Below are 27,844 nucleotides of genomic sequence, written 5' to 3' on the forward strand. Positions count from 1 at the left end.
ATATTTAATATTAGAAGCGAGTCGGTGTGAATATACCCATTAACAGACGGGTCACAATTTTCCCCCATTTTCTATTTTTTAATATTTTTATTGTTTAGAACCTCCTTTCCTTTTCTTCTTTACAATCATTGTATATAATTTGCTATCATACAACTCTTGCTATATTTCAATCAATTTGCATTACATACATTTTTTTTTTAAACAAACTATTCATTATTATTGTTATCAAAAACATTTTTCACTTTGCGGTATGACATTTTACACTTATTTGTTTATAAATTTGTATAAACCACTTAATTTTTTTAATTACACTTCGACCGGTTTCGAGGTTACTACCTCATCGTCAGGAATTTAACTAACTTATAATTACACGCGTTGCTATTTATATAATAAAATAGTGTATGAAAGAGACAGAGACAGAAGAGACAGACTGTCTCTGTCTCTTTCATACAATATTTTATTATATAAATAGCAACGCGTGTAATTATAAGTTAGTTAAATTCCTGACGATGAGGTAGTAACCTCGAAACCGGTCGAAGTGTAATTAAAAAAATTAAGTGGTTTATACAAATTTATAAACAAATAAGTGTAAACTATTTATTTAGACATAACAATAATTGTAATTGTGCTACTAATGTATGGAAGTGAAGAATAGCTAAAGAACGAGGTTTAAAGAGTATTGTAATACAAATGTTTTTTAATGTAAAGCTAGGGTTTCCTAGGACAGCGGTGCCCGTATCTTAACGGCCGTAGTGAACGGTAATGCGGTGGACAGCCGTCGTAACGGTGACTAGAGAGTGGTTTTATTTTTTAACGGCTTTATTAACACCGTTTTCCTAGGAAACCATTTTCTAGGCACCGTTACGACGGCTGTCCACCGCATCACCGTTCACTACGGCCGTTAAGATACGGGCACCGCTGTCCTAGGAAACCCTAGCTTAAGAGCTCTTCACAACAAGCTGGCTTTAGTGATAAGTCCATACATGATATAAACTCCTTTTTTAAAACTAAAAATCTTGTGATCGTACTAAGACTGTATACAATAATACTTGCTTGAAAACAGCAATATTATTTTTCTAATTTTATTAAAGAATAGTATTTTGTAACGAAAATACAATAACATTTGTCACAGCATAATATCGTGGGGTAATTACTACAACTAGGTAACTTCAAAATCAGCATTTTTGAGCTACCCACTAAAAACACAAATTTGTAGCTACAAATAGGTAAGTAGTGATTCATTACAATAATATTATGATGATTTGAATGCGTGACTCGTCTATTTGTAGCATTCATGGAGGAGGATAAAATAATGTGTTTTTTATGCTTTTAACTCATGAATGCTGATTTTGAAGTTATCTAGTTGTAGTAATTACCTCGCGATACGTTGGGAAAACAATATACAAAATCCGACAGGTAGTCCAGTAACCAAGTACATTTTACCTTGAAAAGGGTCATACTATTTTGCTGTTTATTTCAGTAAGTATAAGTTTCAGAAAAACATGTTATATCAGTGAAATGTAGGAAATTCTATATTCTGCAAAAAAAACATTATTTTTCATGCAACACATGTGTAAAGAGTTGTTGAGCAAAAATCTTAAATGACATAAGAGTAGTCATACTGAAGCGCACACAAGCTTGCAAAATCAGAAAACTTGGATTTTTAATAAAGGCTTAGGTACATACAATATATCCAAAACCTAAAACAGCATGACCTTTTGCAAGCAAACTCCCCTTTTTACGACCTGTGGTCACTGGGTTAAGGGAGTTACGACATTTTTCAATTAATGATAAAACAATTCGTTTTGGCTTAAACGAAATGTGTATTTTTTGCCGAGATTAATATTGTGTTCTGAAAATTTGTCATCAAAATTATGTCTGTTTTTATCCAAGAAATCTGGGTAGAAAAAGTTGACAATTTACCCATGTTGGCTAGGATTATTTTGTAATTGTTTTAGACGAGGCCTCGAGAGTTCACGGCTTTTCCATTGAAACTTTCCTGATTTAGTTTCATCGGAATATTAAGTTTCTTGTATTTGTTCTATTTAATAGCGATTCATATTCAATCTGAGCAGAGTTCTTTTTGTGTTAAGTAAAAATATTATAACAAATTAAAAAACATCGTATTTCCCCACTGGATCCTGTATATTATATATATATTTTTGACACAAATAGTTTTATTAGTCATACACTGTAAAGAGAGCCATCTATTTCCAATATCCACCATCCATCGAGAGTTTATTACTAGAGAGCAGATACTGAAAATAGACTACTCAAGTGTCTTGATGATTAAGAGGAAAATGTTACAGATCCACGTCTTTCTTACTAAAAATTTATAACAAAATTATATCTAACACTTCAATTATTTGTTTTTTTTCTGAGTATTATCATAATCGTCGTAAGGTGAAGATGTCGCTATAAACAGGAAACCGAGAATGATTGCACTCATTACAACTATCACCTTTTCAATTTGCATTGAATGTTCAACTCTCTTCATCGCAGCAACCTGCTCATTGAAACCTTTTTTTCTGCTTTGAGCTGCACGAAACGATTTTCCATAATGAGCACTTGACCTAAAACATTAAAATAATGTACTTTCGCTTTTGGCTCGTTACAATGAATTATTTTAAATCCCAGAACGATAGAGTAAGAAGACGCATTTGATTTTTACCACGGTCAGCATATCTTTTATTAAAAGCATTTTTTTTGTCAAGGTATTAAGGTAAGTAAAAGGAGCGTCTGTGTTTTACATACATCACAGTTTTAGAATGTTTTTTCTCATGTAGCGGTAAATATTTTTGTCTCTGAAAATGAGTGCAAAGGTAATTTGGACTATCAAGAAAATCGAAATATTGGTTGATCTTGTAAATAAATCATGAAAAATATTATATTTGCACTAAACCTTGAAATGCACACTATGTAACATCTCACTCTCCTTCAAACGATAAGTTTTGACTTCCGCTGACTCCTCATCTTCCAAATGCCCATAATGCTAAGTATTTATAATTGAATTATTTTTTAGAAACATACAGTCAACAATAATTAAATTACATAATCAAGATAAGGTTGAAAGACAGACGAAGTTTCTAAATACATATTTAATTATGGTACATTCAGTACAGTATGTCTAGATTTTCCAATTTCGGCTGCAGTACTTTAGTTTTATAAAAATAAGTTAATAAAATTAGTAGATAACTCCTTAAGTTGACACCGTTAAGACGGCCGCCTTGTTACGCCCTGTTATGGACGTCAACAACGTAAAGCAGCCTTTTTTGGGACCACCCATTCTAGATTATGCAGTTAATATTAGGAACCTCTATATGTGTTAGAAATGTGCTGCCCCTTCAATAAAGACTAGTATTTGTTACTTACAGGAGTGGCCTTTCCCATACCGAAGCATTTAGAATAGTTATTTAGTATTAACAAATCAGTTTTAATTATTTAAAATATGCATTGTTTCGGGCTACGCTGCCACCGCTAGACTGATGTGGTAGCTGCTGGAAGGTGAGAGTTGGTTGGAGCAGGCGGGTGGCCTCCTATACCGTTCTCTCTCTCCGCGCGGTATGCGGCGACGATATAAAACACGTACTTTTTTTAATAAACATTCATTTCTTCACTACCCCTCGACCCGGCTTCCTACTCGACTTCACTTCACTTTGCTTGAGGCCTTCGCTTCACCCTGAACTTCTCTCTACGGATTCCTGACCACGGCAAATTGGACCTGAAGTAAGAGGCCCTTCTGAGGACATCTCTGGCCTTGACGAGACACAATTGGGTCGCCTAGCCTCCACTGCCTCACAACCAGCGGACGGGGCTGTGTGCTCTAGTGACTACGGCTGAACCACAACGCGATGCCGGTAGCGTATTAGCCACACGCCCACTGTATCGCGGCATGTCAAATAGGTTTTTTATCTCTATCGATCTACCTATACTTAAATAAAAAGTATTATAAAAAAAATACTGACCATTCGTCAAAGTCAAAATGAGCCGTTTTACCAGTTGAGGGCCCTCTGTGTTTTGGTACTTTGGATTTTCTATTTACATCACTGGAGCGGTCAATATCCATATCATAATGGTGTTTACCCAAATATCCTGCACCAAAAAAACATAAATTACTAACAAACAAACCATAGCGCCGATGATAGAATGCCATATCACAACTTTTGTAACATCCATTTTCAAGTGTTTGTTGAAATGTCTTTCTCGGTTTAATACAACCATCAACATTCGCATTGTAAATCCTTTCAGCCGCTCTTTCGCCATCCATTCGCTCTGCATTTCCAAACCTACACAGAACTCCTTTCTGGGTTTTGTCGATAGTGCTTACTCAGCCTTACATAATGCACGGATCTCGACATGAATGCACCTATAGTACATCATTTTACCGCACATTCGACTAAAAGATAGCATTTTGATATCAACATTCAACACTCATTATAAAAAATGACAAAATGGTTAAAAATTTTGACAGTTCATTTGACATTGAAGTAAATTCCATACTTCGCTTCACTATTGTGAACGGCGAATTTCACCTCTTGTTTAAATATAAATTTTGTTTGTTTTAGTGCACCGTTCACCCTGTTCTCCGCACTCACTCTCCTTTCAATATCTTTCTTAATATTTCCACTGTTACACACACATTATAATGAAACATAAATTACAACATTTCAAAATATACATTGAGCATTGTAAGAACATTATCATAATTATTGCTTTAAAGTTTACCATACTTGTAAAAATTAATGTTTAAGTAAATAAATAATTAAATTACCTCGGTCATATAATCTTTTAGTCTTGATATTTCCTAGAATTTCATAAGCTTCTGTTATTAATCGGAATTTTTTGGATGCTTCTACATCCTGCAAAATAAAATAATAATGCAAGTACTCTACATAATATAAGCACGGTGTAATAACTAATATTTATATATAAGTTACTCATTAAAAATAATTGGTATATTTCCACTTGAAACAAGTGGAAGTGTACCAAGTGTTTTTAATTAGTAACTTATATATAAATATAAGTTATTACATCATTACAATGGAATTCCATCAAGAATTGTCAATAAATAAGTTAAATAAAATAATAATGCAAGTACTCAACATAATATAAGCACGGTGTAATAACTTATATTTATAAATAAGTTACTCATTAAAAATACTTGGTATATTTCCACTTGAAACAAGTGGAAGTGTACCAAGTGTTTTTCATTAGTAACTTATATATAAATATTAGTTATTACATCATTACAATGGAATTCCATCAAGAATTGTCAATAAATAAGTTAAATGAAAATAATATAAGCATGTTTAATTATTTTAAAAGATGGAAAAAATCAATAAACGAATAAATGCAACAAAAAAGTTTAATACACTCAATGACATAATAAATTTCGAATTACATTTATTATATGTATGAAGTCGGTGGCGTTTTAATATGTGGAAAGTGAATAACTTAAATAAACTTCTTTTACTTGAATTTTGCCTTCATGTTCTGGTTTATATATAAATATAGTGTTTAATTTTATTCTGGTTTTGGATTTGTATTTTGCATCTACTTGACTGACCTGGTTGGTAGATAGGCAAGTATGGAGGATGCTCTATCTCCGCACCTCTGCATCACAGAGTAAATTTTACTATACGTGAAAACGATTGGCAATAAGAAGTTTAAAGGCATATTTACATCATTCAAATCCGGGTGATATAATTTGGAGAGTCGATAGTACGCAGTCTTGATCTCGGCTTGCGTTGCTTTAGTTGGTATTTCCAGAGCATCGTAATGACTCGCCAAGGTGGTACCGACACTTAAAGACCGATACTGACAATTCATCAACCGAGGAACGTTGCATTTTGTGGACAGCATTTTTAAGAGACTGAAACAAAACATAGGCACAATAAAATATATAAATCTTTAATGAATAAGAAATAATAACACCATCATCATCAACCCTTTATCCGAACCCGGTGGTGCTTAGGGTATGGAATCGGTCCACCAAATGCGGTTTATCTTGACCATCTACATGAAGGTAAAGTAATCAGTCTTTCCAACAACACCCTAACTTAATGCCTGGGTATTGGAAACAAAATGGCTGTCTTAGAGCCCGCAAATCTGAATGTTTACAAATGTCAAATGATTTTTCTATTCTATTTTGAGAAGTGAGCGGAAGCGAATGTCCTCTGGTTTGCCAGGAACACCGAAGTGCACGAGTATCTACAAGTGCCTGTAGTAACAGACGAGATTAGAAATTTTAGTGTGGTGTACCAGCAAAGCCTCGGAAACCCCATCTGGCCTGTAGCTTTCTAGACATAAGATATATTAGGCATCTTAATCGCTTTAGTGTACTGGATTTTCCAAATAGGTAGAGAGTCTACCAGTTTGAATAAGAGATGTCAGATGTCACCTGATGACTCCTCTCTCTCACTCAAGAAATCAATAAAAAAAACCTACTTATGGTCTAAAACCTACTCTAGATTGGTGAGATTTTTTTTTAAATTTGGGAATCATGGACATGGGTGCTGAAGTTTAAAATAGCAGGATCAGTCAGAAATGAGTCAGAATTCAGCTTCTGTTTTAAGTCAAGAAAATGTGAACCGTGTGAGAGATAAAATTTTGCAAAATCTGTACAAATCTCTCCGTAAGGTTGCACCATCTACTAGTATCAAAAAGACTTAGACAACATTTTAAAGAAAGAATTGAAATTTCATTTCTACAAGCTGCAAATCATCCAACAGTCAAATGAAGATAATTATACACGAAGGGAGAAATATGTCAGCGATTCTAAAAGGATTTTCTAACCCGACATGTTACACAACATTTTTTTGTGACGAGGCACATATTTACATTGGAGGGCACATCAATAAACGGAATATACACTACTGGAGCGAGAACAACCCGCAAGAAGTCCATCCAAAGCCCCATCACAGCCGGAAGATCATGGTTTGGTGCGCCATTTCTGGCTGACGTGTAATTAGACCATTGTTTTTTGGTAATTGTGAAACAGAGACTTCAAAACGATATTGGGCATACTTCGCATAGTGATTTTAAAGAGATTATAGGATGCGATTAAAATCATCTTGATACCCAAATATAAAGAAATCACATAAAAGCATAGGCTGAAACGACACAGATTTCAGATTAACAAGCTGCATACAGCAACTGTTACACGGTATGAACCCAAAGTACATAAAGTTACATTAATTATATATCTACACAAATAACATTAACGCTGATTATGGATACCGTGATGCGATCTAAAAACGTCGGAAAAGAGTGCGAACGACACACGGCATACTAACCCAGAAAAACTCGTTATGCCGTCTGGAATGATTTGAACATAGGTACTCAAAATATTATTACAAGATAACCTTAAATGCAAAACAAAAAATTGTAAAGAAAAATGCCAGTGATTTTTATATTTTTTGGAAATTTATAATTAGACGCAGTTAGCACAATTTTTTCGGAAAAATTATAAAAACATAAATAATTACATAAATATAAGTATTTTACTACTCACGTTGTATTATATAACAGTTTCCAATTACTGTTCAATTCTTTAAGCATGATACATTAAAGCAAAATATGGCTCTCTAATTTCCGAAAATAAATTTACTCCAATGTCAAATGTTTTTTAACAAACTGTCAAAATTTTTAACCATTTTGACATCTTTTAGAACGAGTGTTGAATGTTGATGTCGATGATTTTCCTTACTTTTGACAGGTAACCAGTACTTGTGTAGAGGCGATTAGTTCCTATGGTTTTTTTTTCAAAATAGTCTATGATCCATCGGAGATTTTCATTTTTTATCTATGGCTTTTACATGTTTTGATTTTTGATCAATTTTGACGTTTTAACCAAATTTGACTTGTTATTTATGAAGTGAAGCATTACGCTCAGGAGTGGCTCAGGATTTGCATTAAAGGGTAACCACAATTTGCCAACATGCCGCAAGACGAACATGTCGGGGTGGAAGACACCCCTATGTCACAGCGCCTTACAAATGACGACTTTAGAAAATTACTAATGACTCCTCGACATTCATCCGGATCCAGTTCTTCACATCCTGCTGGTTCCGTCAGGGAAGCCGTTGCAAATGCGAGGTAAGTCAATATATTTTTTTGCTTTTACCAAACAACTTTTTTTTTGCATAACTATCCATTCACTAGACACCATAAACATTATAGCATTGTATCGCTTAGCCTTAACAGCCAAGATCCAGCACTTCATTGGATTGAGGAAATGAGAGAAGCACTGACTGGTATTAAATTGATTGGACATGATCAATTCTCCAAAATGATTACAAAACCTTTTAAAAGTCTTTAAATTATGTTTTTAAATAAATATTTGCATTCTTATGATTTACCCAAATATTTCTATTTTGGGGGCCATTTCCAATGTAAATAACTCACCATTAGAAAATGGGAATCAAATTGGGGTAGAGTGGGGTTCGAACCCCAGACCTCTGATCCGGAGTCCTCAACACTTGCCACAGGACCATGACTCGGTTCTTTTTTTGGAAGCCACCAGATCTGTATATCCGACAAGACCTATACCTTCCACAGATTCCACAGATAGGTCCACAGATAGTAGCGAGACGCTCAATTTGGTATTCGTAGAGAGAGGGAAAGGGAAAAGACCACATGATGTAATAATAATAATAATGTTTGGATAATTTATATAGCACCATTTTTGTGAAAACCACCTCAAGGGCGCTGTACAATAAATAAATATCCCAACACGTCTTGCAGCTACAGAGCGCATGGACGATTGGGATTCTAGTTCCTCGTCTCCAATTATGATATATATGAGCTAGATAACAGAACGTCTTGCAGCTACAGAGCGCATGGACAATACGAAATCTAGCCCCTATTTACATTTTTATTTTTTAATTTTTTATTTGACAATGAAGTTTAGAGTTTAAGTGATATTTTGAAAAACTAAATAAAAAGCAATATCAATATTGTCCTAACAAACAAGCCACCACGCCGTTTCCCCATAGGGGTAGGCTGAGCGACCTCCGTGGTGTCGTGGTTAAGGCGCATGACTCATACCCAAAATCAAATTGATTTTTCCCAAGCCTAGGTGTACCGTTCTGTAATTGAGCCTCATGGCCTGTTGTGGTGCAAACAAAAAAATAATAAAATTGAAAGTGCGATATGTAAATTCGATTTTTTTTTCAAACTCCTGTATAATCATTGTACGCCCTTGAGGGGATTTTCACAAAAATGGCGCTATATAAATTATCCAAACATATATATATATATATATATTGTTATTATTATGCGTATTTGCAGCGCAATGCCTCCTCCCGAGACGGAAGACCGCGGGGAACTCCGTCGTAAGAAGAAATCCTTCTACGCCGCCCTGAAGAAGCAGGAGGACAGCAAGCTGGCCGAGCTGGCCGAGAAGTACCGCGACCGCGCGCGCGAGCGACGCGACGGGGCCAACCCCGACTACACGGGGGCCGAGGCCGGTAACACTGCGAGCAGCGGTGCGGGCGCGGGAAGCGCCTACCGCGCCGTGGCCCCCGATATCAAGTCTAGCCTGGACGCCAAGGAGAGAAGAAGGCAGATGATCCAGGTGCACTCCTCTTGTTAAATTTATTTTTAATTGGTATCACAAAATATTAAATAACACTATCATCATCGCTTAAATGTTCATTTATCCGTTGACTGTTTTCGAGGCTACTTTTTCATCATCAGGTGATTACGCCACATTTTATATGTAGTTTGCTGTGTTCAATTTATGAATTACCTACTGATCTCTAATAAGAATGTTACAGAAAATATTTTTTAATTTGTAATTTTGAATTCCCGCCAAAATGTTAATTGCATTGGCCACGCTCCTAATACTCGTATGTCACGATTTTTTATTCATTTATTTATACAAATACATGTAAATAAATATATATTTTTTTAAATAACGTATCCCTTACTCTATTAGGCCACATGAGCCCTGTTTTGAGTTGGATAGAACATAATGAAAAGTGGAAGCATGTACATTATTATAATCATTTTCAACTTTGTTTCTGACCGTTAAAATTTTTGTAGAACATCGTCACGAATCTTGACGTTACAACTATCTATGCCAAACATGTTGCGTTTTTCTAGTGACATTATCAAAAAAAATCTTTTTCAAATTTATGTATCAAAACATTTCTCCACAATATCCATATTGCTTTTGAAAATATGATTGATTATTCTCAATCCATTTCATATATTTTTATCGGTATTCGTAGTATGTGACATTTTCCTATTCTCGCCATGGGTAACCACTTTTTTACTCCGGCAACAAGATACAAACAGCTATAAGATAGTATCTCCGCGCTATCCCATACAAAATATTTAAATGTTCGCAATAAGGTGGTTTATTCTTCAAGTTCCTCAATCAACTGTGTCATTGCGCGCATCACCACAAACCATAGAGCCTGCCGCGAGAGAACCTCTAACAATAAAGTTTGGAGAACCCCAATTTATACTAAATAAAATATTTTACGAAATAAATAGAAGAATTTAAAAAATGTGAGAAAGAATTTCAGAAGGCAGAAGGAACAATCTGTAATTTTCAAAAATGTTCAGAAGAACTGAAATAAGACTCAATTTCAAGACTTTAATCCACAAACTAAAATATTTTTGTGTTACTTTTCAATTATAAATTACCATTCTAAATGAAGCTGTTTTTGTTTTGTTTAAATACCAACTTGTAATTTTTTCGCAGGAATCAAAATTCTTGGGTGGTGATATGGAACACACTCACTTAGTAAAGGGGCTGGACTATGCCCTACTGCAGAAGGTCCGGTCAGAGATCCACTCTCGGGAGGTGGAACAGGAGATACAGCTCGAGGAGTTAGCCAGCGGACAGGACAAAGAGAGGAAAGAAAAAGAAGAGGTGGTTCCTTGAGTTTGTTGGCCCTAGTTTTTTATTTATTTAGTTGAACTGAGCTACGTGAGCGCCTTCTGAGGAACTAGTAACAAGGCAGACATTACAAAGACAACAAAATGAAATCATTAAACTAATATACAACTCACCTTACTTGTGACTCCTATGATTGGACTGTATGAAAAAACATGCCAGTTTGACTTAAAAATCTCGCGAAGGGAAATCATCTTGTTATCAAAGAAATCAAGACTGGTATGTTTGTTGGCAGATCTAATAATAGGGTATTTTCATAAACTGGGGATATGATTTTTAATGTATTCAGTATTTAAAGAATATTTTTACGATTCGAACCATATAACTATCAAAATCTGAAACGAATGTTTTCATTTATAATTTCCTATTTAAAGTTTGATAGAAATAAAACGGCCCGTAACTGGCCAAAAGGGTTGATGACGTCACGCGTGACTTATATATCCTACGTTCACTCAAATCCTATACTGAGATACTCCGACGCGGGCGGCTTGTGGCTTTTTATTTGTTTTTTCTAGTTAAATTTCGTCTTTTCCTTTATTTTTTTTTGTTTTCATTTATAAACATCCATAGCATTATGACTAAAATTGGTTTTTTACAAAGGAAGTCCAATAACTTGCCCAAAATACCAATCATGATGGGTATTTTTTTCTCATCCAATACAAACTTTTTAAGTTCGAGTATAGAAATGTAAAGGCCGTAAGGTAAGCAAATATATAATGTTTGCTTCCAGAATGTATTCATTCAAATAGTTGTATTATTTGCATGTACCATAAATATATTGTTTAGCGTACATTTAATGCAAAAGGGAAGTAACGTGACTTTGACACAACATAATCCATAAAATACGATTACTTGTAAACATCTCTGTTGCTCGAGTGTGTGTTAATGCCTTTTTTTATTAAATGTGATTTACTTAATATATCAGCTAGGGTAAATTACGGAGACAGTGCCATAGATTACATTCAAGTAAAACGGACGGGTGATATTTGAATGGTAAAAGGTCGAGTCACCCCAGCAGAACTTAAAGTTAGAACCAAATCGTACTCGGTGACGTTGATTTGCGATGAAGTCTAGGAAATAATAGATTTCTGCAAGTGTGAAGACTGTCCAGCATCTCAAGGTCAGTTGCCATTTTGTAAATGCAATAAATTTCACAAATAAATAAGGTAGGTTTTCATACAGCAATTTTTTTGTAATTTTATTTTTTATTCATATAGAAAACCAACAGTTTCACAAATTAAACTAAGTAACATAAGTACAGAAATATAATACAAATATAAACAATAACGTTCAAAGAATAAACTATTTTAGTATTGTAGTACCTGTCAAGCTTTATAAGTGTTAATTTCAGTACCTACTGTTAGTAAATGTTTATAGTCTACAGTCTACACCATAAATATATAGTATTTCGTACTGAACAAGACCTACGGAAAAAAGAATAGTGGTTTGTTTTTTTTAACATCTCGTTTCATAACGTTCAAATGCGTTAAACCATTTTTTCTGCATTTTTTCATAAGGTACTAGGAATGGCGAAAAAAGCTTTATTTTGCGTCTTTACCGTAGTGTTTGTGCACATCGGAATTAAACAGTACTTGTATCTTATAACTAAAGACATTTTATGCGCGTTAACTAGTTAAAACAACCAATTACAACAAAAACAACACGTAGGCTATACAAATTCGTATGAATTTGTTTGAACGGTCAGTCAAATTCGTAACGCGTGACGTCACAAGCCCATACGGCATCCGAATGTTCGTTTTGGCGCCAATTCAAAGTATACGTTTTTAAACCGCTCTGAAAAATTAACGCGTGGACATAAAAAAATAAAAACTGTACAGTTACCATCGTAATTTTTTTTTCAATTTTTTAGCAAAATAAAAAAAAAACGTGAAAATACCCTATTCTGGGCATAGGGGAATGAAAACCATAGTTGGTGTTATAGGTATCGGTATGAAAGAGTACGTTTTGTCTGAGGTTTCTAGTTGGGATATTTCATTTTATTGAGCTCAGTAGTTCAGGCGCATCAAAGAGTGAGGCTTAAAGTCTTAGCATTCCAGGTTTTAATAAAATAAAGCATTATACAACTAACCCAAGTCTCAAAATTATATCCTTTTGTGCCTGTCAAGTTGTGACATTGACATGGACAATTCATATCAATAATTTAATTAGTAAAGTGGTGATATTATCGAGTTTTTTTTTCAAAATCAATAATTTTAATGTTATCCACAATCTTAAATTTGTAAACAGGGTCTAGAATTTTTACCTTCCATGCGCTCAGTAGCTGGAAGACCTATTATAATCTAACTCCTATTTTCAAAAATCAGTTTTTTTAATATTTGTAACATGTACACAATACGAGAATATCAAAACAATATCCTTATACAACATTCTAAAACGAGACAAGGATAGTCAAGACTAATAAATCAGGTACTGAAATTATACAATAAACTACCAGACAAAACTAAACAAAAGACTCAGACAATAGAATATGAATGTAACACGTAAGGGTTTATAAATAAATTTCAAATTAAAAAAAAATACAGCTGGACAAAAAATTAAATGAAAATTGTGTATTTATATTTTATTATCAACTTAAAAACGGGTGTTTTTCTCTGGACTTTTAACAAATCCAAACTTTGTTTACAGGAAGATGAGATGGAATTCAAGACCAAAATAGGAAGAGACATTTACAAAACATTGGCAGCTTACCGGTATTTAGTTTATATTATTTGAAGCATTCAAGTTTCTTCCTGAAAATTATTTTTCATAGTTTATTTTAATTTATTAAAAAAACAAAAGATGCGCAGTGTGTACCAATTACTGGTTATTCCAAATTACTTTGTAGATTTAAATACATATCACCCGACTTCAATTTTATAATCAATTTGTATTATTTATTACTGGAAGCCAAAAATATTTCATTCCCGTTCTATGTATGCATATATATTATTTGGATACCAACCATTATAAGTAGGAGCATAAAATTAATCATGTAGATGAATGCCTCAACACGGTTTGTGCTCAGTGAGGTGTTTAAATAGAAAAAAAAGTTTCATGTTAGATACAGTAAAACCCCCGTTTTACGTTCTTCAAGGGAGGAACAAAAAAAGTGTAAAACTGGGGAAATCTTTAAATAAGAAAATGAAAAATGTATGGAAGAAATTAAATTTCTTTAAAATATAATTATTGTACCAGACTATACTAAATATACTGCAGAAAAATTGTAAGAACTGTGATTATTGTGGATTATTAATATTTACCAATAATTAAACATAAAATATTTTGTATTTTTTAAAGCAATACTACAGTGTGTTTTTTTTTTTATTGAGTCTTAAAAAATACATGTTTAAATAATTTTATCTAGAGAACAATGACATTCCAATTACAACCGCGCCCGAAGCGGCTGCGCTATAGAAGATGCGCAGTATCGTCATTTAATTGCCAAACCTCGTATATATATTTAGTACAATTAAGTAAATGTTTAAACGGCATTTTTATTCCATTTTTAAGAGTTGGAAACAGATTAATTGAATTTCAGTTATTTATTATGGGAAAAATTGTTTCCATATTTGTCATATTCCATATTCGTTCTCCCAGGAAAAGATTAATGCTGAATATAGAGGTTCCCTGGTTCGAATGTTACATCCCCGTGTATATGTATGTCGGTTTATTGTTTTATTTTGGATGGCATCATATTTCTAGATCGAAGCACGTGGAGCGTAACGAAATGTTCATCCCGGGGCGGATGGCCTACATCATGGAGCTGGAAGAGTCGGCCGAGTGGGACATCCCCCTGACCCTCATGCGGAGCCGTGCCGAGCTCCCGTCGCTGGAGCCGGGGCAGAGTTCCTCGCCGGCCCTCACCAACAACGACATCGTCATCAACAAGCTGGCGCAGGTGCTGGCTTACCTCCGCCAAGGCGGCAGGCATACCAAGAAGGGAAAGAAGAATAAGGTGCAATTGTTATTCATATTTAAACCGTATAAACTCAAACCTCTTTTTATGTGACTTTTTTGTTGTTGTAATAATAAATAACATGTTGTTCACATACTTCGTGTACAAAATCCAGCATTTCGCTCGTTTATTGCAAGGTGATATTGTTTTGAAGAAACAAGAGAATCTGAACAAACTTTGATCACTAATTATATTATTAGAAAAAGAAAATCAACAATGAACGATGGTAAGATTGACGCTGATTCTAACCAACTATTGTTTACATCTGCCCATACTGTTTCTTCTGAAGAAGAGAGTGAGCCATATCGCCAACCGCAGCAACAATTACCATACAGCGACGATTGTTGTACGTAATTAAGATAATTTTCATTTCTCTAGCTCATGTCTGAGATTACGGGTTGTCCCAGTGTGCCAGACACCCTTAAAATGTTACCAAACTATGTAATCAAAATGTTATTTTTGAATAGAATTCAGACTCCAATACATGTTCCAGTATGAGCACAATAGGACAAACTTCACCCGCCATTCTCCCCTCCCCCAGTGAGCATCCACAGAACAGCTAATAATTATGCCGAGCTGTTGGACTTGCTCCACACCACTCCTGCTGCAGTTAAATTAGCTATCCTTTCCATTGAATGGCCATCCCCTCAATTCTCCTCTTTTTGATTTCTATTCATCTTTACTTATATCCAATTTCTTTTAAAAAAAATATTATTAACTTATTAGTGAAATAATTATGATTCTATATGTGTCAATTGCCTTAGTACTTTATGTACTTCTTAACTAAATGTTGTAAGAGCCCTCTGGGCGTTTATAAATAGGGATTTTAATGTTATTTCTTCTAGGTGTATTTTAACTTGCCGTTTCAAAGTTCCGTGGAACGCATTTACCACACAAAAAAAGGTTTGAGTGTACTTATACTTTAGCACATACATACATACCACTCTGTGGTAAAACATTTTAACTAATTTTAGTCAATATTAGTATTATATTATTGTTGACTGACCTGAAAAATCTTCGATTGCGGATGAGAGATGATTCCACAGTCGAACTGTATGGACAGTCATCGTACACTATCCATGAAAGCATCATCTTGCCGTTATGTAACTCAAAATTGGTGTAAAAAATCAGTGTCCCATTCACCATTGGGGAAAATGGTAATGCTGATGTTTATGATCTGAGACACCTGTTTTTTTTTTTGTCTTTTTGGAGATTAATTTTCATTATTTTTCTTCGTTGAACACAGGAAAAGTCTGGCAAACTTCTCAAGCCTCAGGACGACTCCATATACGGGGATCTGGGTGACTATATTCCCAACAAAGAATCGGGGAAGAATCTCTACAGGGAAAGTAACAAGGACCGGGACAGGGGAAGAGACGACGACTCCGACAAGAGAAAATCCTATTTTGACAAACCATTGGAAAAAGAAAAAGAAGATGGTACGAATTTATTTTTATGTATATTACATTACATTAAAAGTAAGAATAAGTAGTTATCTCTACATTGTTATATTAAAATTCAATATGTTTTTTTTTATACGGTAGAATTTTTACTGGGATAAAATTTATTATTATTATTATTATTTAAGAAATAAATTTCTGGACTTTAAAAAAAAACATTTTAGACGTGTAGTTGGTTTTTGACAAACTACTAAGACGCATTTTGGTGTAATCGACGTTTTTTCAAGATAACTCGCGGCTTGTTTGCGACATTTTTACAAAAAACCAGACTGTATTGATGCCCGGCTACCGTAATCACCATACTTGGCCCTCCGCATTTTTTTCCTTCTCCCAAATATGAAGGTGACAGTATTAATATTGAGAAATAAACCGTTCTTTTTATTGCATGTTTTATTTCCATTTTAGGATTGGTTAAAAATCAAATCTGAAGTTATATATGAGGGTACTATTTGCAAACCCGGCAAAATCCATCTTTCTTTATTTTGAGCAAATCACAAAAAACTGATACAATACTTAACTTCAACTTTTTTTTTTAAACTTCAATCTTTTATTATAATCAGTAAATATTTTATCCGTAAGCAGTGATGATATAAGCCTAATTATACTATTTAAGAATTGAATGAAGAAAACAATGGCCCTGGGCTCGATAAGAATAAATAATTAATCAATTGAAAAAACTGTACTTGTCATAATTCATTTCTATAAGTATTATGTATCTGATTTATGAATATCTAGTCGTTCCCGGTGCTCGAATACGCGCTGCTTCCCTCCTGTCCAAGCTCGCCGCTGAACCAGAAGGGTACGCCGAGTGCTACCCCGGGCTGAGGGAGATGGATGACGCCATCGATGACTCTGATGATGAAGTGGACTACAGCAAGATGGACATTGGAAACAAGAAAGGACCTATCGGTGAGACCTGTTTATATTTTTTATCAATACAGTTCTGTGTGTGAAAGAACCAGATTCCTGACTGAATGTTTTCAACTCTCAGATAAAAAAGTCCGCCTCTTGTAGTGGTTGGCATGTTCGCCTACCATGCTCGAGGTCCCGGGTTTGATCCTGGGAGGGTCAACATTGAATATTTATTAACAAGGTGGTCTTACATCGCAATATTTCACCGTCCCTGGATTGGTACCTGATGCAAAAGGTAACGAGTTACAGAAGTAACAGATGAGCAAGATTGCTGCATTTACCTTACCAATGCAGAGCCTTATGCACCATCAAATATAATTTTATCCATTCTGTGTAGTTCTGCGATTGAAGATATATGTATATACAGGATGTTCATTAAACCCTGTCACATCCAAAACCAGGATGATCAGTATCGGCAAGAAGACATATTGGCACATTAAAATATTTTATTCGAACAAATAAAATTTAAAAAAATAAAATATCAGAAAAAGCAAATGGTTGCTTACTTCTGCAGGGGAGAAACGAGAAGGGGGGAGTGGGGAGTCTGATACTGCGGCACGCTCCCCTTACTTCTTTCCTGCAGAAGTAAGCAACCATTTGTTTTTTTTAATATTTTTTTTTTTTTTAAATCTTTGCTCTAAATATTTTTTTTAAATATGCCAATATGTCTTCTTGCCCATACTGATCATTGTGGTTTCGGATGTGACAGGGTTTAAAGAACATCCTGTAAATATTTATGCATGTTGAATTGTTGGAAAGGCAAATAGTTCTGCGTTTACACAGTACAGCTTAAAAGATTTGCTATGTGAATGTTGATGGATGCAAAATACGAGGAAGAATATGCATGAATGTAGAAAAGATGAGATCTGTATGAAATATCCTCTTTGCCTATCCCCGCGGGGAAACGGCGTGATGGTTTGCTTGTTGTTTGTTTATCTTTGTTGAATTTCCTAATAATAAATTAGAAATTTAATATGTATTCCTCACTAGGAAATTCTATGTCGAGGAATCCACAAGTTTTTATGGTGTTTGACATTACACCGCTTAATCATTCACAGGGCGCTGGGACTTTGATACTCAGGAAGAATATTCAGCATACATGAACCAGAAAGAAGCACTCCCGAAAGCCGCCTTCCAGTACGGATTGAAGACAATGGACGGCAGGAAGACGAGAAAAACCAACAGGGAAAAGAATGACAAAGCGGAATTAGACAGAGAATGGCAACAGGCAAGTGGTTATACGAGTACAATATGTTTTTATGTGCCAACATTTATTTCCTAAAAATTTTAATAGATCTGGTCAAAGATTCAATAGTTTATTTGAAATCCTTTTTTGTAATTCCAGACTCGGGCAAAGACACTCATTTCTCATAGCTCCAAAACTGTTCAATGCATTTCATAAGGACAATATTTTTTATTTTTTCAAGAATTAACGGTACAAGTACCTTTTACATTACATACATACATAAGTATTTACAGTGGAGTAAATACAGTAACAACTTTTTCAATGCTTACTTAGAAAGAACATAATTAAAATATCGATTCCACACTAAAATGTTTTACAAGTAATTGTTTATAAGCTGGAAATTTCAGTAAAAATATGTCACCTAAATCCGAATGTTTATTACCCAGCGCATGTAGACTATTGCTAGAATATATTGAGATATGATTGTTGCAGTGATAAAGTTGAACTAGCCTAGTCACTCTAACTGGTACTTTAAAACCAATGAGGGCCAAAATTTCAGGGCTGTCCAATACTGAATTAACGATTTTGAATAGACAATATGATAGATTAATTATTTGAATCTGTTTCAGTTAAAATTTTTGTTGAAGTTATGAATAAAAAAGCAGATTTAAATGGCCCCTTTTTTTAATGAAAAGCATGTACTGATTTTCTCATTTTTATTGACAAAAAAAATTGTGCGCTAATATTAGCACTTATTTTTCGTTATTTATCGTATTCTTCCAGTATCCTTTATTGAAATTCAAAATAAAATGTATACCCACACACGGGCCGTGCCTTTGTGGGGGGTTTTTTTTTGTGTTTATGTAACAGTGTTTTTTGTATTTGTAACTTATGTACACCTATTGTAAAGAAAAAAAAAAATAATAATAATAATTTATGAAAATAATGTGTACTGAAGGCAGGAAAGGAAATACTCATCAATAATTGAAATGCCATTGGCCATGCGCTTGTAACGCGTCTTTTCAACTATATGTCATAGTATAAATCTATAACAGTTACCGTTAACCAGTTTCATATTTTTTATGTACATATTATATATGCAGAATTATGAACTATGGTCTACCATTAAAAGTTGAATATTAATACAGGCTAAGAGACCCAATTACACAATGGTGTATTTTGACACAAAACATCCAGGCTTAAAAAACATATTTTTTAGTAAAAGTTTAAGAGTTCTTATTTTTTACTCAAATATTTCAATTTTCAGACCATTTCCTAAAATTCGTAAATAACTTGTGCTAGAAAAATGGAAATCGAGTTGTGGTAGAGTGGGATTTGAACCATGGACCAAAGGTCCCAGGTTCTTTGGAGTTTTGTTTATTTATTTATGTGTTTTTACACCACAACAGACCAACAGGCCTAATTACAGTGGTGAATTACAGCGCAGAACAATTTTACTATTGTGGTCTCACAGAAAACCGTATCTGAAATCCTGAATTGATTTTCCATTTTAATGTTCAATGTTATCTTTTTCAAACATAGTATTTTATCTTTTTTTATATTTCATTTTACCTCTTTTTAATGTTCAATTTTACATTTTTATTTAAATTTAAGTATATCCCTTTTTTATGTTGAATATGAACTTTTTTTTAATGTTTAATTTTACCTCTTTTTAATCTTCAATTTTACCTTTTTTAGATTCAAAATATAATTCAAAAACGAAAAGCGCCAAAGGAATCTGCCAGTGCTGGTGGAGATGAACCAGACTTCAAGAAACCTAAATATTAAAACTGTAATATTTCTGTTATTCAAATTTATCTTATGTAATAAGAGTGTACATATTAAAAGAGTGAGTGAAGTACGTACATTGTTGTTTCAATATTTACTTCGTAAACATAATGACATAAAAAATGTTTTAATAGTGTTCCACACCATATGAAAACGTTTGAAATACCATAACAATAATGTTTCGCACACTGAGTACAAGATTATCGTAAGTAAAAATGACAACATTAAAGTTTATACACGGGGTAACGTACACAATTATTGAAGGCCTTGTTTTAAAAACCTCAAATATCACAAACCAACAATTTTTCAGGAGAGTGTAACTGAATACCATGGTTTTACCATTGTTTTTATGTCTTTTAATGAAATCAAATCATAGATTTACTTGAAGTGCACTGTTTGGAAATAGAAAATTTTATAAATAATTTATGTATATTTAAATATTAAATAAAATTTTAGTAACTATAGATATTTATATAAACTCTATACTTGATGAATACTTAAGCTTTTGATAATAAATCACACACATACTGTGAGCACCGTGCAGCAGTGCTGTCGTAGGCGCTCACCGATGTATGTGAGCACCACGGTTCAATGTGAACTAGTTCAATAAAAATTACACATTATAATATTGAAAGAAAAAATATCAAATATTTTTCATGAAATCATTGAAAATGGGTAAAAATATTCATAATCCCCAATTATGAGTTTTTACAATTTTTCTGGCAGTATATTTAGTCTGGTATTTTATTTTATTCCATTTTTAACATACATTTTTCATTTCTTCACGTAAGTGTTTCCCTCAGTTTTACACTTTTTTGTTGCTAATAGGGAAATATCACGTTTTTTTTGCTAATTATTAGCATAAAAAATACTGTTAAATTTGTAATTTCGGATTCCCGCAAAAACGGTGATTCCATTGACCAAGCCCCTAATACGTCACGATTCATGTTTATTTGTTCCTGGCCGTTTAAATTTGTGTAGAACAATATCACGAATCTTGACGTCGCAACAACCAAGGCCAAACACGTCGCATTTTCTATGAATGCATTTTATTGAATTTCTTTTTTACATTTATGTATGAAAACATTTCTCCACAATATCCATATTGATTTTGAATGAATTATTCTAAATCCATTTCATATATTTTTATAGGTATTTGTAGTATGTGAAATTTCCATATTAAGTTTTTTCATAATCAGAAAAAAAAAATTCTGTCTGTTCAATAATAAATAATCAAGTTTTTTGTAATACTTTAATTTTTTAATAAAGAAGAGGTCTGGGTACGATACCCGACATGGTTGACATGAAATATTTATTTAAAAGGGTGTTTTAACCATGAAATACTAAATCATATGTACATATATGTTTGTATAAATAAAAGTATACATATAGAAAAGAATTGATACACTTAAATTTTGCATTAAAGTTTATTTATCATATCAGCTTATCAAACATGGGAAGTATGTACAATATTTACAGACCAATTACGTATTATTAAGTTCAAAATGCAAATAACTACACAATATTCAAGCCGCGTATACTCAATCCATTATCTAGCATACCGATTGCCGACAAAGAATCTATCAACAAGAAAATGATATACAATTGTAATCAATAATATGAGACATCAAATACACATTGAATTGTCTTTACAATAAATATTATTACAATTTAAACTTATAGTGATAATATTTTAATTCTCTGTGGTCAGAATTTGCATAGCAAACATGTTAATGTTTATAAATGATAAAAAGAAAACATAACTTGAATATTACATTACATCGCTACCTAGTGGGTGTTTTACTAGCTGGAATTGTATTGTGTGAAGTTAGCTTCAGTGTGCGGTATACATATTATTCGTAGAGACCTGCCTAGCGGATGTTTCAATAACTAAAATTGTATTGTATGAAGTTAGCTTCAGGGTGCTGTCAGCTAGAAATTCACTGTTTGAAGTTGTAGGCTAGGTGTTAATTGTAGTAATCAGTTATACCACCTTAACACCTAGGTACTGTTTGATAATAGATTGGAATTTTATGATAAAATCTCATGTTTTTGTTTTGATATTACTTCATTACTAATATTATTTTATGTATTTCAATTCAATTGATTTTTTAACACTTCGGTGTATGTACACAAGTCCATTTAATATATGCCCCCTGTAGGGGCATGTATGTGTGGTGTGTACATCATAAAATGAAATTCTTATGGAGTTGTGTTTTCTATTTTAAAAACAGTAAAAATGAGATAGTTACGTGTTCATTTTTAATTTTCAAATACATTTTGACACCACTAATATTTTTTTAAGATTTAGCTTTTTAAATCACCCTCATTTTCGATTTTTTTTTACTACATATAGTCAACTGGGTGTGGCGTCTTATATGTATTACAGATAAAACATAACGGGTACTTTTATCTTTATAAATACAATAAATTTAATATTTAACAGATTAAACTAAGCAAATTCCAACCATTGAGATGTATGTTTTATAAAAGAGTACTAAAAAATGCAACACTGAAAAATTCTCAGCAATTAAGGTCAAGTTGTTGTATATTATCTCTGATTACAGCAGTTATATGGGTTCCTATAGCAATACTTATCTACTATGCTATCATTTTACGTATTTACGAAGGTGTGTTCCCGTCTTTATCCAAATATGTCGTGGAATGTGGTGTTGTTGAATCCCAAATCGGACGGCTTCACATCCGAAAAAGTGATGTACATTCTGAAACAATATTTTATATTAGACAAAACAATAAAACGATATTTTGAGTTTGTCGAAATGTTTGCACACAAACTTATTACAACAGAGATGGAGAATTATATTTTCAGGCATTTCCTAACAAGTAGGTGAAATAATTCAGTCAGATGAATGTCACCCGCATCAATAAATGCATCAGCTCAATAACTTCGCAAAAATCAACAGATGGAAGAATTGAAGGAATGTGGATGTTTTAACATACGCAGAATGGTGAATTTTAAAGTGTGCAAAGTGGCCACTTCAACCAGGAAATGACAGTCCATAAGCCTTGCAAATGCCTAAACTTCCATATTCCCTTTTCAAAAAGGTTTTTCTTCTCTGTTGCAATAAATTTAAATTAATTATTTCACTATTGTTTCTTGACATAATTATAATTATTTCATCACTAGTTACATATAAAACATTAACTGGTTATAATAAAAATTTTAAATATAAAAAAAATGTTGGAGCTGTTATTGTATAAAATATGGATTTTGCCGGGTTTGTAAATATGATATGAATAGTCTCATTTAATGACAAATAATATAGTCGCCCTGCTTTGAAACGGTCCAAGCGAGGGTATTCTCACAAGCGAGCCATTTTCACAACAAAAACAGCGAGAACTTATTCAGGTCCCCAATATATGGATAAAAAAAATGGATTGGTTTGGTCAAACTGCTTCCATAGGCCTTCCAAAGATCTATGTTTGCGCATTCGCGAATAGTTTTTTACGGGGTATTTATTTTATTTTATTAACATAAACCTTTTACAAACATTTATAATACTAACATATTTGGTTTAATATTTTTTTTTTTTTTTTTTTAAAACATAAATTTCCTTATACCCAAGATTTATAAAAAAAAAATTAAACCTAAAAATTATACAAGATATATTTAAAAAATTAAACTAAAAATTATACAGCATATTCAGTAGAAAGTTTAAATAATAAAACATTCTACAGTAATACAACAAGAAAATCATAAGTACTGTTTCATACAGCTGGGCAAAGTGAACAAAAAACTGTATATATTATGAAATGCATGAATAAATAAATATAATTACCATTCACCGTCTTTGAAAAAATTCAAAAGGTTTGTTCTATAGGAACAATACCCTACACTAAATATATCAGATACGTGGGAATAACTATTGCCGAGTTCATAAGTCTAATATGGAAGGCAATTTGAATTTTTGCTTGTACCCACACAAACATGTTGGCTAAGGAGCGAAAGGGTTATACTGGTTTAATGTTCTTCCCATTAACTCATCCACTGCAGTGCTCACACACGTCCATGAGCGCCTATGGCAACACTAATACGCGGAGCTCAGAGCATTTGCGAGTAATTTATGATCAAAGATGTTGGTAGCTTAAGTATTCATCAAATATGGAGCATATTATTCACGCTCAATAACAAAATAAGTGTTTTAAACTAATAAATAAAATACGACAGTTTTCAAAGGGGGGAAAGGGTTAAGGATTGCAATACTTATATCAAAAGTGTGCAATTTTTCATTTTATTTGGCATTCCAAACAAGCACCATGAAGCGTACGCAACTGTCAACTAACTCATAATGACATCAGCTCCTCAATCGGTCGGGGCAAGCACACCGCATGCGCAAAACTGCGATCGCAGCACTTTGATGGCAAGAAATACAAACAGAACTTACTTTCTCCATACACCTCATAGTATTGATAGCGAGTCCGATATTTACCTGGTAGGGGGGATTTTGAGTTCCTTTTCAATATGTTCGTACAGCACCTTGGCATGTTTCTTATTCTCTTCTACTCCTAGCTGACCAATAGACATGAGAGTTCCTACGGCACACGGCTCTTCGCTTCCTCCCCACGCCATCTGGATCCCGCACACAATTGAGCAAACGCAGTACTAAAATAAGTAAAAGTTAAAACATTTAAATTTGTAAGTGAAAATTCTTGATGGAAGTTCATTGTAATTTATTATATAAATAAAACACGAGTGATACTTTAATCCACAAATTTGGAATATCCAGTGACCGGTTTCATCGCTTTCGCGACATCTTCGAGACTGGTATCTTTATTAAAAAGTTAAATGTATTTATACAGAACAGAGGTAAGGATACATAATTCAAAGTTATATGTAAGTAAATTAAATAAAGTTATTTTTATCTTAAGGATCATTATCAACAAATTTTCTTTGGATCAACTAATGAATTGATATAATGCTATTGTAATGAGTTTAAGCATTTTATTTTATTTTTGGTGAATCGAATGAAGATGAAACCGGTCACTGGATATTCCAAATTTGTGGATTAAAGTATCACTCGTGTTTTATTTATATAATAAAAAGTAAAAGTTAGATTAATAATAGCTGTTACGGAATAACTCGTCATCTATATAAATAAATATAGATGACGAGTTATTTGTTAACGGATCAACATCAATTTCGGAAGGCGTTCTCCCTTCTGCATGTAAAACAGCATACGTAACTCCCATTTTTAAAAATGGTCCAAAAATTATATAATTAATTATAGGCCTATATCTAAATTAGACTGTTTTGGCAAAATTTTTCAATTAATTATTTATGAAAGGGTTTTTAATCACGTTAAAAAATACATTAATATTGAACAACATGGCTTTTTTCCACAATGTTCAGTGGCGACTAACCTTCTAGAATACTCCCAGCATTTATATGAAAATATGGATAAACAAATACAAAAAAAAAAAACAAAAAAAAAAAAACAACAAAAACACTATCATATTGAAAAAGCAAAGACAAACACAGGACAGTCAAAAATACTACATAATGGACTTAAACACTACAACGACCTACCTTACTACTTGAAAACTTTTAATGGAGACAAATTTAAAATCAATCTGAAAAAGCACATGATGACTGAACTAACTAGACTAGACGAGACATAAAATGACTAGACAATATTACATTTCTAATGTAACCCTAACGGGTTTTTTAAAATTGTAAATAAATAAAAATAAAAAAAAAAATTTAAAAAATCGATGCTATTTATACTGATTTTACTAAGGCATTTGACAAACTAAATTAAAAACTTTAGATCAGAAAGTTTAAAAAATAGAGAGTTGGGAATCTTCATAGTTGGTTCGAGAGTTATGTTTCTGGTCGGGAGCAGAGGATTGCTATTGGTGGGTTTTCATCAAACCGGTATAAAGTAACGTCAGGAATACCTCGATGATCTCATTTGGGACCGTTGTTGTTTTTGATATTCATTAATGATATTGTTCATTTCATAAAATTTTCCAAATATTTGCTTTTTGCTAACGACCTAAAACTATATCGCTGTGTTTCAAAAATGGATGACTGTAAGCTTCTTCAAAGAGATCTGACCTCTCTTTATGAGTGGTGTAAATTAAATGATCTTTTTTTTAATGAGAATAAATCTATTCACGTATCTTTTACAAATAGCAGAGTTAAAATCATTCACTCGTACAATTTCAACACCCATAAAATCATTACACAAACAACAGTTAGAGACCTCGGAGTCATCCTCGACTCATCAATGAGATTTAACTGTCACGTTGAAAACATTGTGAAACGTGCTTTAAAATTACTAGGTTTTATCTTAAGAATAACGAAATCATCATTCAAAAATCCACTAATTCCCATCATTCTGTATAAATCTCTCTGCGGAAGTATTTTAGAGTTCTCCTCCGTTATTTGGTCTCAAAATTATAAAATTCATTCGGATAGGATTGAAGCTATCCAAAGAAAATTGCTTTGGACTCTTACATTTCGAGATGGTTTGAGTGACACCTTACACACATACAATGATAAGTTGAAACATTTCCATTTAATTCATTTATCCAACCGGCGTAAATTATCAGACATACTTTACCTACATAAAATAATACATTCATCCGTAGACGCACCAAACTTAACTATACAAATTAATTTTTCCGCACCAAGTAGAAGAACACAACATCACCAACCATTTCTTTGCCAATCTTTAAATCAAATATGGGTTACCACTCACCCCTACCAAGAATTCAATGAATGTTTAATAATTTATTACAAGTGGATATATTTGAGGAATCTAGACAGTCATTAAAAAATAAATTATTAACGGTCATTATGGTTTAATTAGTGTTTGTTACTAACTTGACTATATTGCTATACTATGTATAAATACTTTGTCTTCTGTATAGAGAACTTGTGGGCTTTATGCCTGTTTTCCGATCAAACAGGAAAAAAAAACAAATAACTCATAATTTAAAGAGAACAACTAGTTTTCTGTAACGCGGATATTAGGATCTCTTAAAAGATGAAGAAGAAGGAAAGACTTAAAGGATTCAATTTAATAAGAGATCAAAAAACATTAAATTAAAAATTTTCAAATGCAGCTAATAAAACATTGACATGAAAATAAAATACTCGAAGAGTGCAAAGTGATATTTACACTATCCAATGTACAAAACTTAATTACTATCTCCTCAAAAAAATTATAGATTAATAATATATTATTTAAAAACATACGCTTTCGGGTTTGCCAAGTGCCTTTGCAATGATTTTCGTGGTTCGTGCAGCAAAAGAAGCGGGAATTTTATCGCTCGAAAGGTTAGTTTCGATTTTTAGATGCGGCATTTTTAATTACGTAAATTTTTCCGACGCACGGCTGATATATGAAATTAAAACTAGCAAAAAACGGCGAACGAAGTTAAATTCGAACTTTTAATGACGTTTTCGCAGAGCGAGTCTGGCGTAGTGTTGCAACCTCCAACAAGCTAAAACCGGTAGATTCAGAAAAAATAATCGGTAAAAAATATTTGGAATCAGTAACAGTTTTACAAAAAATAATTTTACACTACTGGGCCTCGATTATGATGAAAAGTTAAAATTTATCATCAATTTTATCTACAAAGTAAAATTAAGTTTCAGTTTGTAA

The 27,844-nt window shown here is 33.0% G+C and overlaps 3 protein-coding genes across 5 annotated transcripts; 1 reads left to right on the top strand and 2 right to left on the bottom strand.

The window, feature by feature from the left end:
• Positions 1-1,941: 1,941 nt before the first annotated feature.
• LOC148271810 (uncharacterized) lies at positions 1,942-7,734 on the bottom strand. 3 transcript variants are annotated; one of them, XM_088240894.1, is made up of 5 exons: positions 7,514-7,734; positions 5,683-5,872; positions 4,772-4,859; positions 3,966-4,092; positions 1,942-2,573 (listed from the first exon to the last, which is right to left on the bottom strand). In XM_088240894.1, the coding sequence occupies exons 1-5, from the start codon at positions 7,558-7,560 to the stop codon at positions 2,363-2,365; spliced, it is 663 nt and encodes a 220-aa protein (XP_088097020.1). In that variant the 5' UTR covers positions 7,561-7,734; the 3' UTR covers positions 1,942-2,362. The 3 variants fall into 3 exon arrangements, with proteins under 3 accessions (XP_088097020.1, XP_088097021.1, XP_088097022.1); XM_088240895.1 differs by having other exon boundaries at positions 2,127-2,573; positions 7,507-7,712; XM_088240896.1 differs by having other exon boundaries at positions 2,127-2,573; positions 7,488-7,604.
• Positions 7,735-7,788: 54 nt separating this feature from the next.
• beag (IC cytokine homolog beag) lies at positions 7,789-20,287 on the top strand. Its single transcript, XM_088240893.1, has 9 exons — positions 7,789-8,097; positions 9,292-9,577; positions 10,715-10,885; positions 13,556-13,620; positions 14,612-14,864; positions 16,111-16,303; positions 17,060-17,233; positions 18,295-18,464; positions 20,121-20,287. The coding sequence occupies exons 1-9, from the start codon at positions 7,940-7,942 to the stop codon at positions 20,208-20,210; spliced, it is 1,560 nt and encodes a 519-aa protein (XP_088097019.1). The 5' UTR covers positions 7,789-7,939; the 3' UTR covers positions 20,211-20,287.
• A 1,336-nt stretch (positions 20,288-21,623) lies between these two features.
• On the bottom strand, positions 21,624-27,700 carry LOC148271812 (macrophage migration inhibitory factor homolog). The gene is made up of 3 exons (XM_088240897.1): positions 27,436-27,700; positions 24,662-24,834; positions 21,624-22,933 (listed from the first exon to the last, which is right to left on the bottom strand). Exons 1-3 carry the CDS (start codon positions 27,541-27,543, stop codon positions 22,855-22,857), a joined length of 360 nt encoding a protein of 119 aa, XP_088097023.1. The 5' UTR covers positions 27,544-27,700; the 3' UTR covers positions 21,624-22,854.
• Between the last annotated feature and the right edge of the window lie 144 nt (positions 27,701-27,844).

Source organism: Micrasema longulum, unplaced genomic scaffold, assembly GCF_059751315.1.
Source record: "Micrasema longulum isolate JH-2025_06_02 unplaced genomic scaffold, ASM5975131v1 h1tg002636l, whole genome shotgun sequence".
Classification (NCBI taxonomy): Eukaryota; Metazoa; Arthropoda; class Insecta; order Trichoptera; family Brachycentridae; genus Micrasema; species Micrasema longulum.

Excerpts from the sequence above, each read along its gene's own strand:
- LOC148271810 (XM_088240894.1), bottom strand. The coding sequence starts at position 7,560 with ATGCTTAAAGAATTGAACAGTAATTGGAAACTGTTATATAATACAAC. Across the intron at positions 4,860-5,682 it reads ATCACCCGGATTTGAATGAT|GATGTAGAAGCATCCAAAAA; the intron begins GTAAATATGCCT and ends TTTATTTTGCAG. Across the intron at positions 2,574-3,965 it reads CATTTTGACTTTGACGAATG|GTCAAGTGCTCATTATGGAA; the intron begins GTCAGTATTTTT and ends TTAATGTTTTAG.
- beag (XM_088240893.1), top strand. The coding sequence starts at position 7,940 with ATGCCGCAAGACGAACATGTCGGGGTGGAAGACACCCCTATGTCACAG. Across the intron at positions 8,098-9,291 it reads GAAGCCGTTGCAAATGCGAG|CGCAATGCCTCCTCCCGAGA; the intron begins GTAAGTCAATAT and ends GCGTATTTGCAG. Across the intron at positions 16,304-17,059 it reads GGAAAAAGAAAAAGAAGATG|TCGTTCCCGGTGCTCGAATA; the intron begins GTACGAATTTAT and ends ATGAATATCTAG.
- LOC148271812 (XM_088240897.1), bottom strand. The coding sequence starts at position 27,543 with ATGCCGCATCTAAAAATCGAAACTAACCTTTCGAGCGATAAAATTCCC. Across the intron at positions 24,835-27,435 it reads CACTTGGCAAACCCGAAAGC|TACTGCGTTTGCTCAATTGT; the intron begins GTATGTTTTTAA and ends TACTTATTTTAG. Across the intron at positions 22,934-24,661 it reads CTCAAAATCCCCCCTACCAG|AATGTACATCACTTTTTCGG; the intron begins GTAAATATCGGA and ends ATATTGTTTCAG.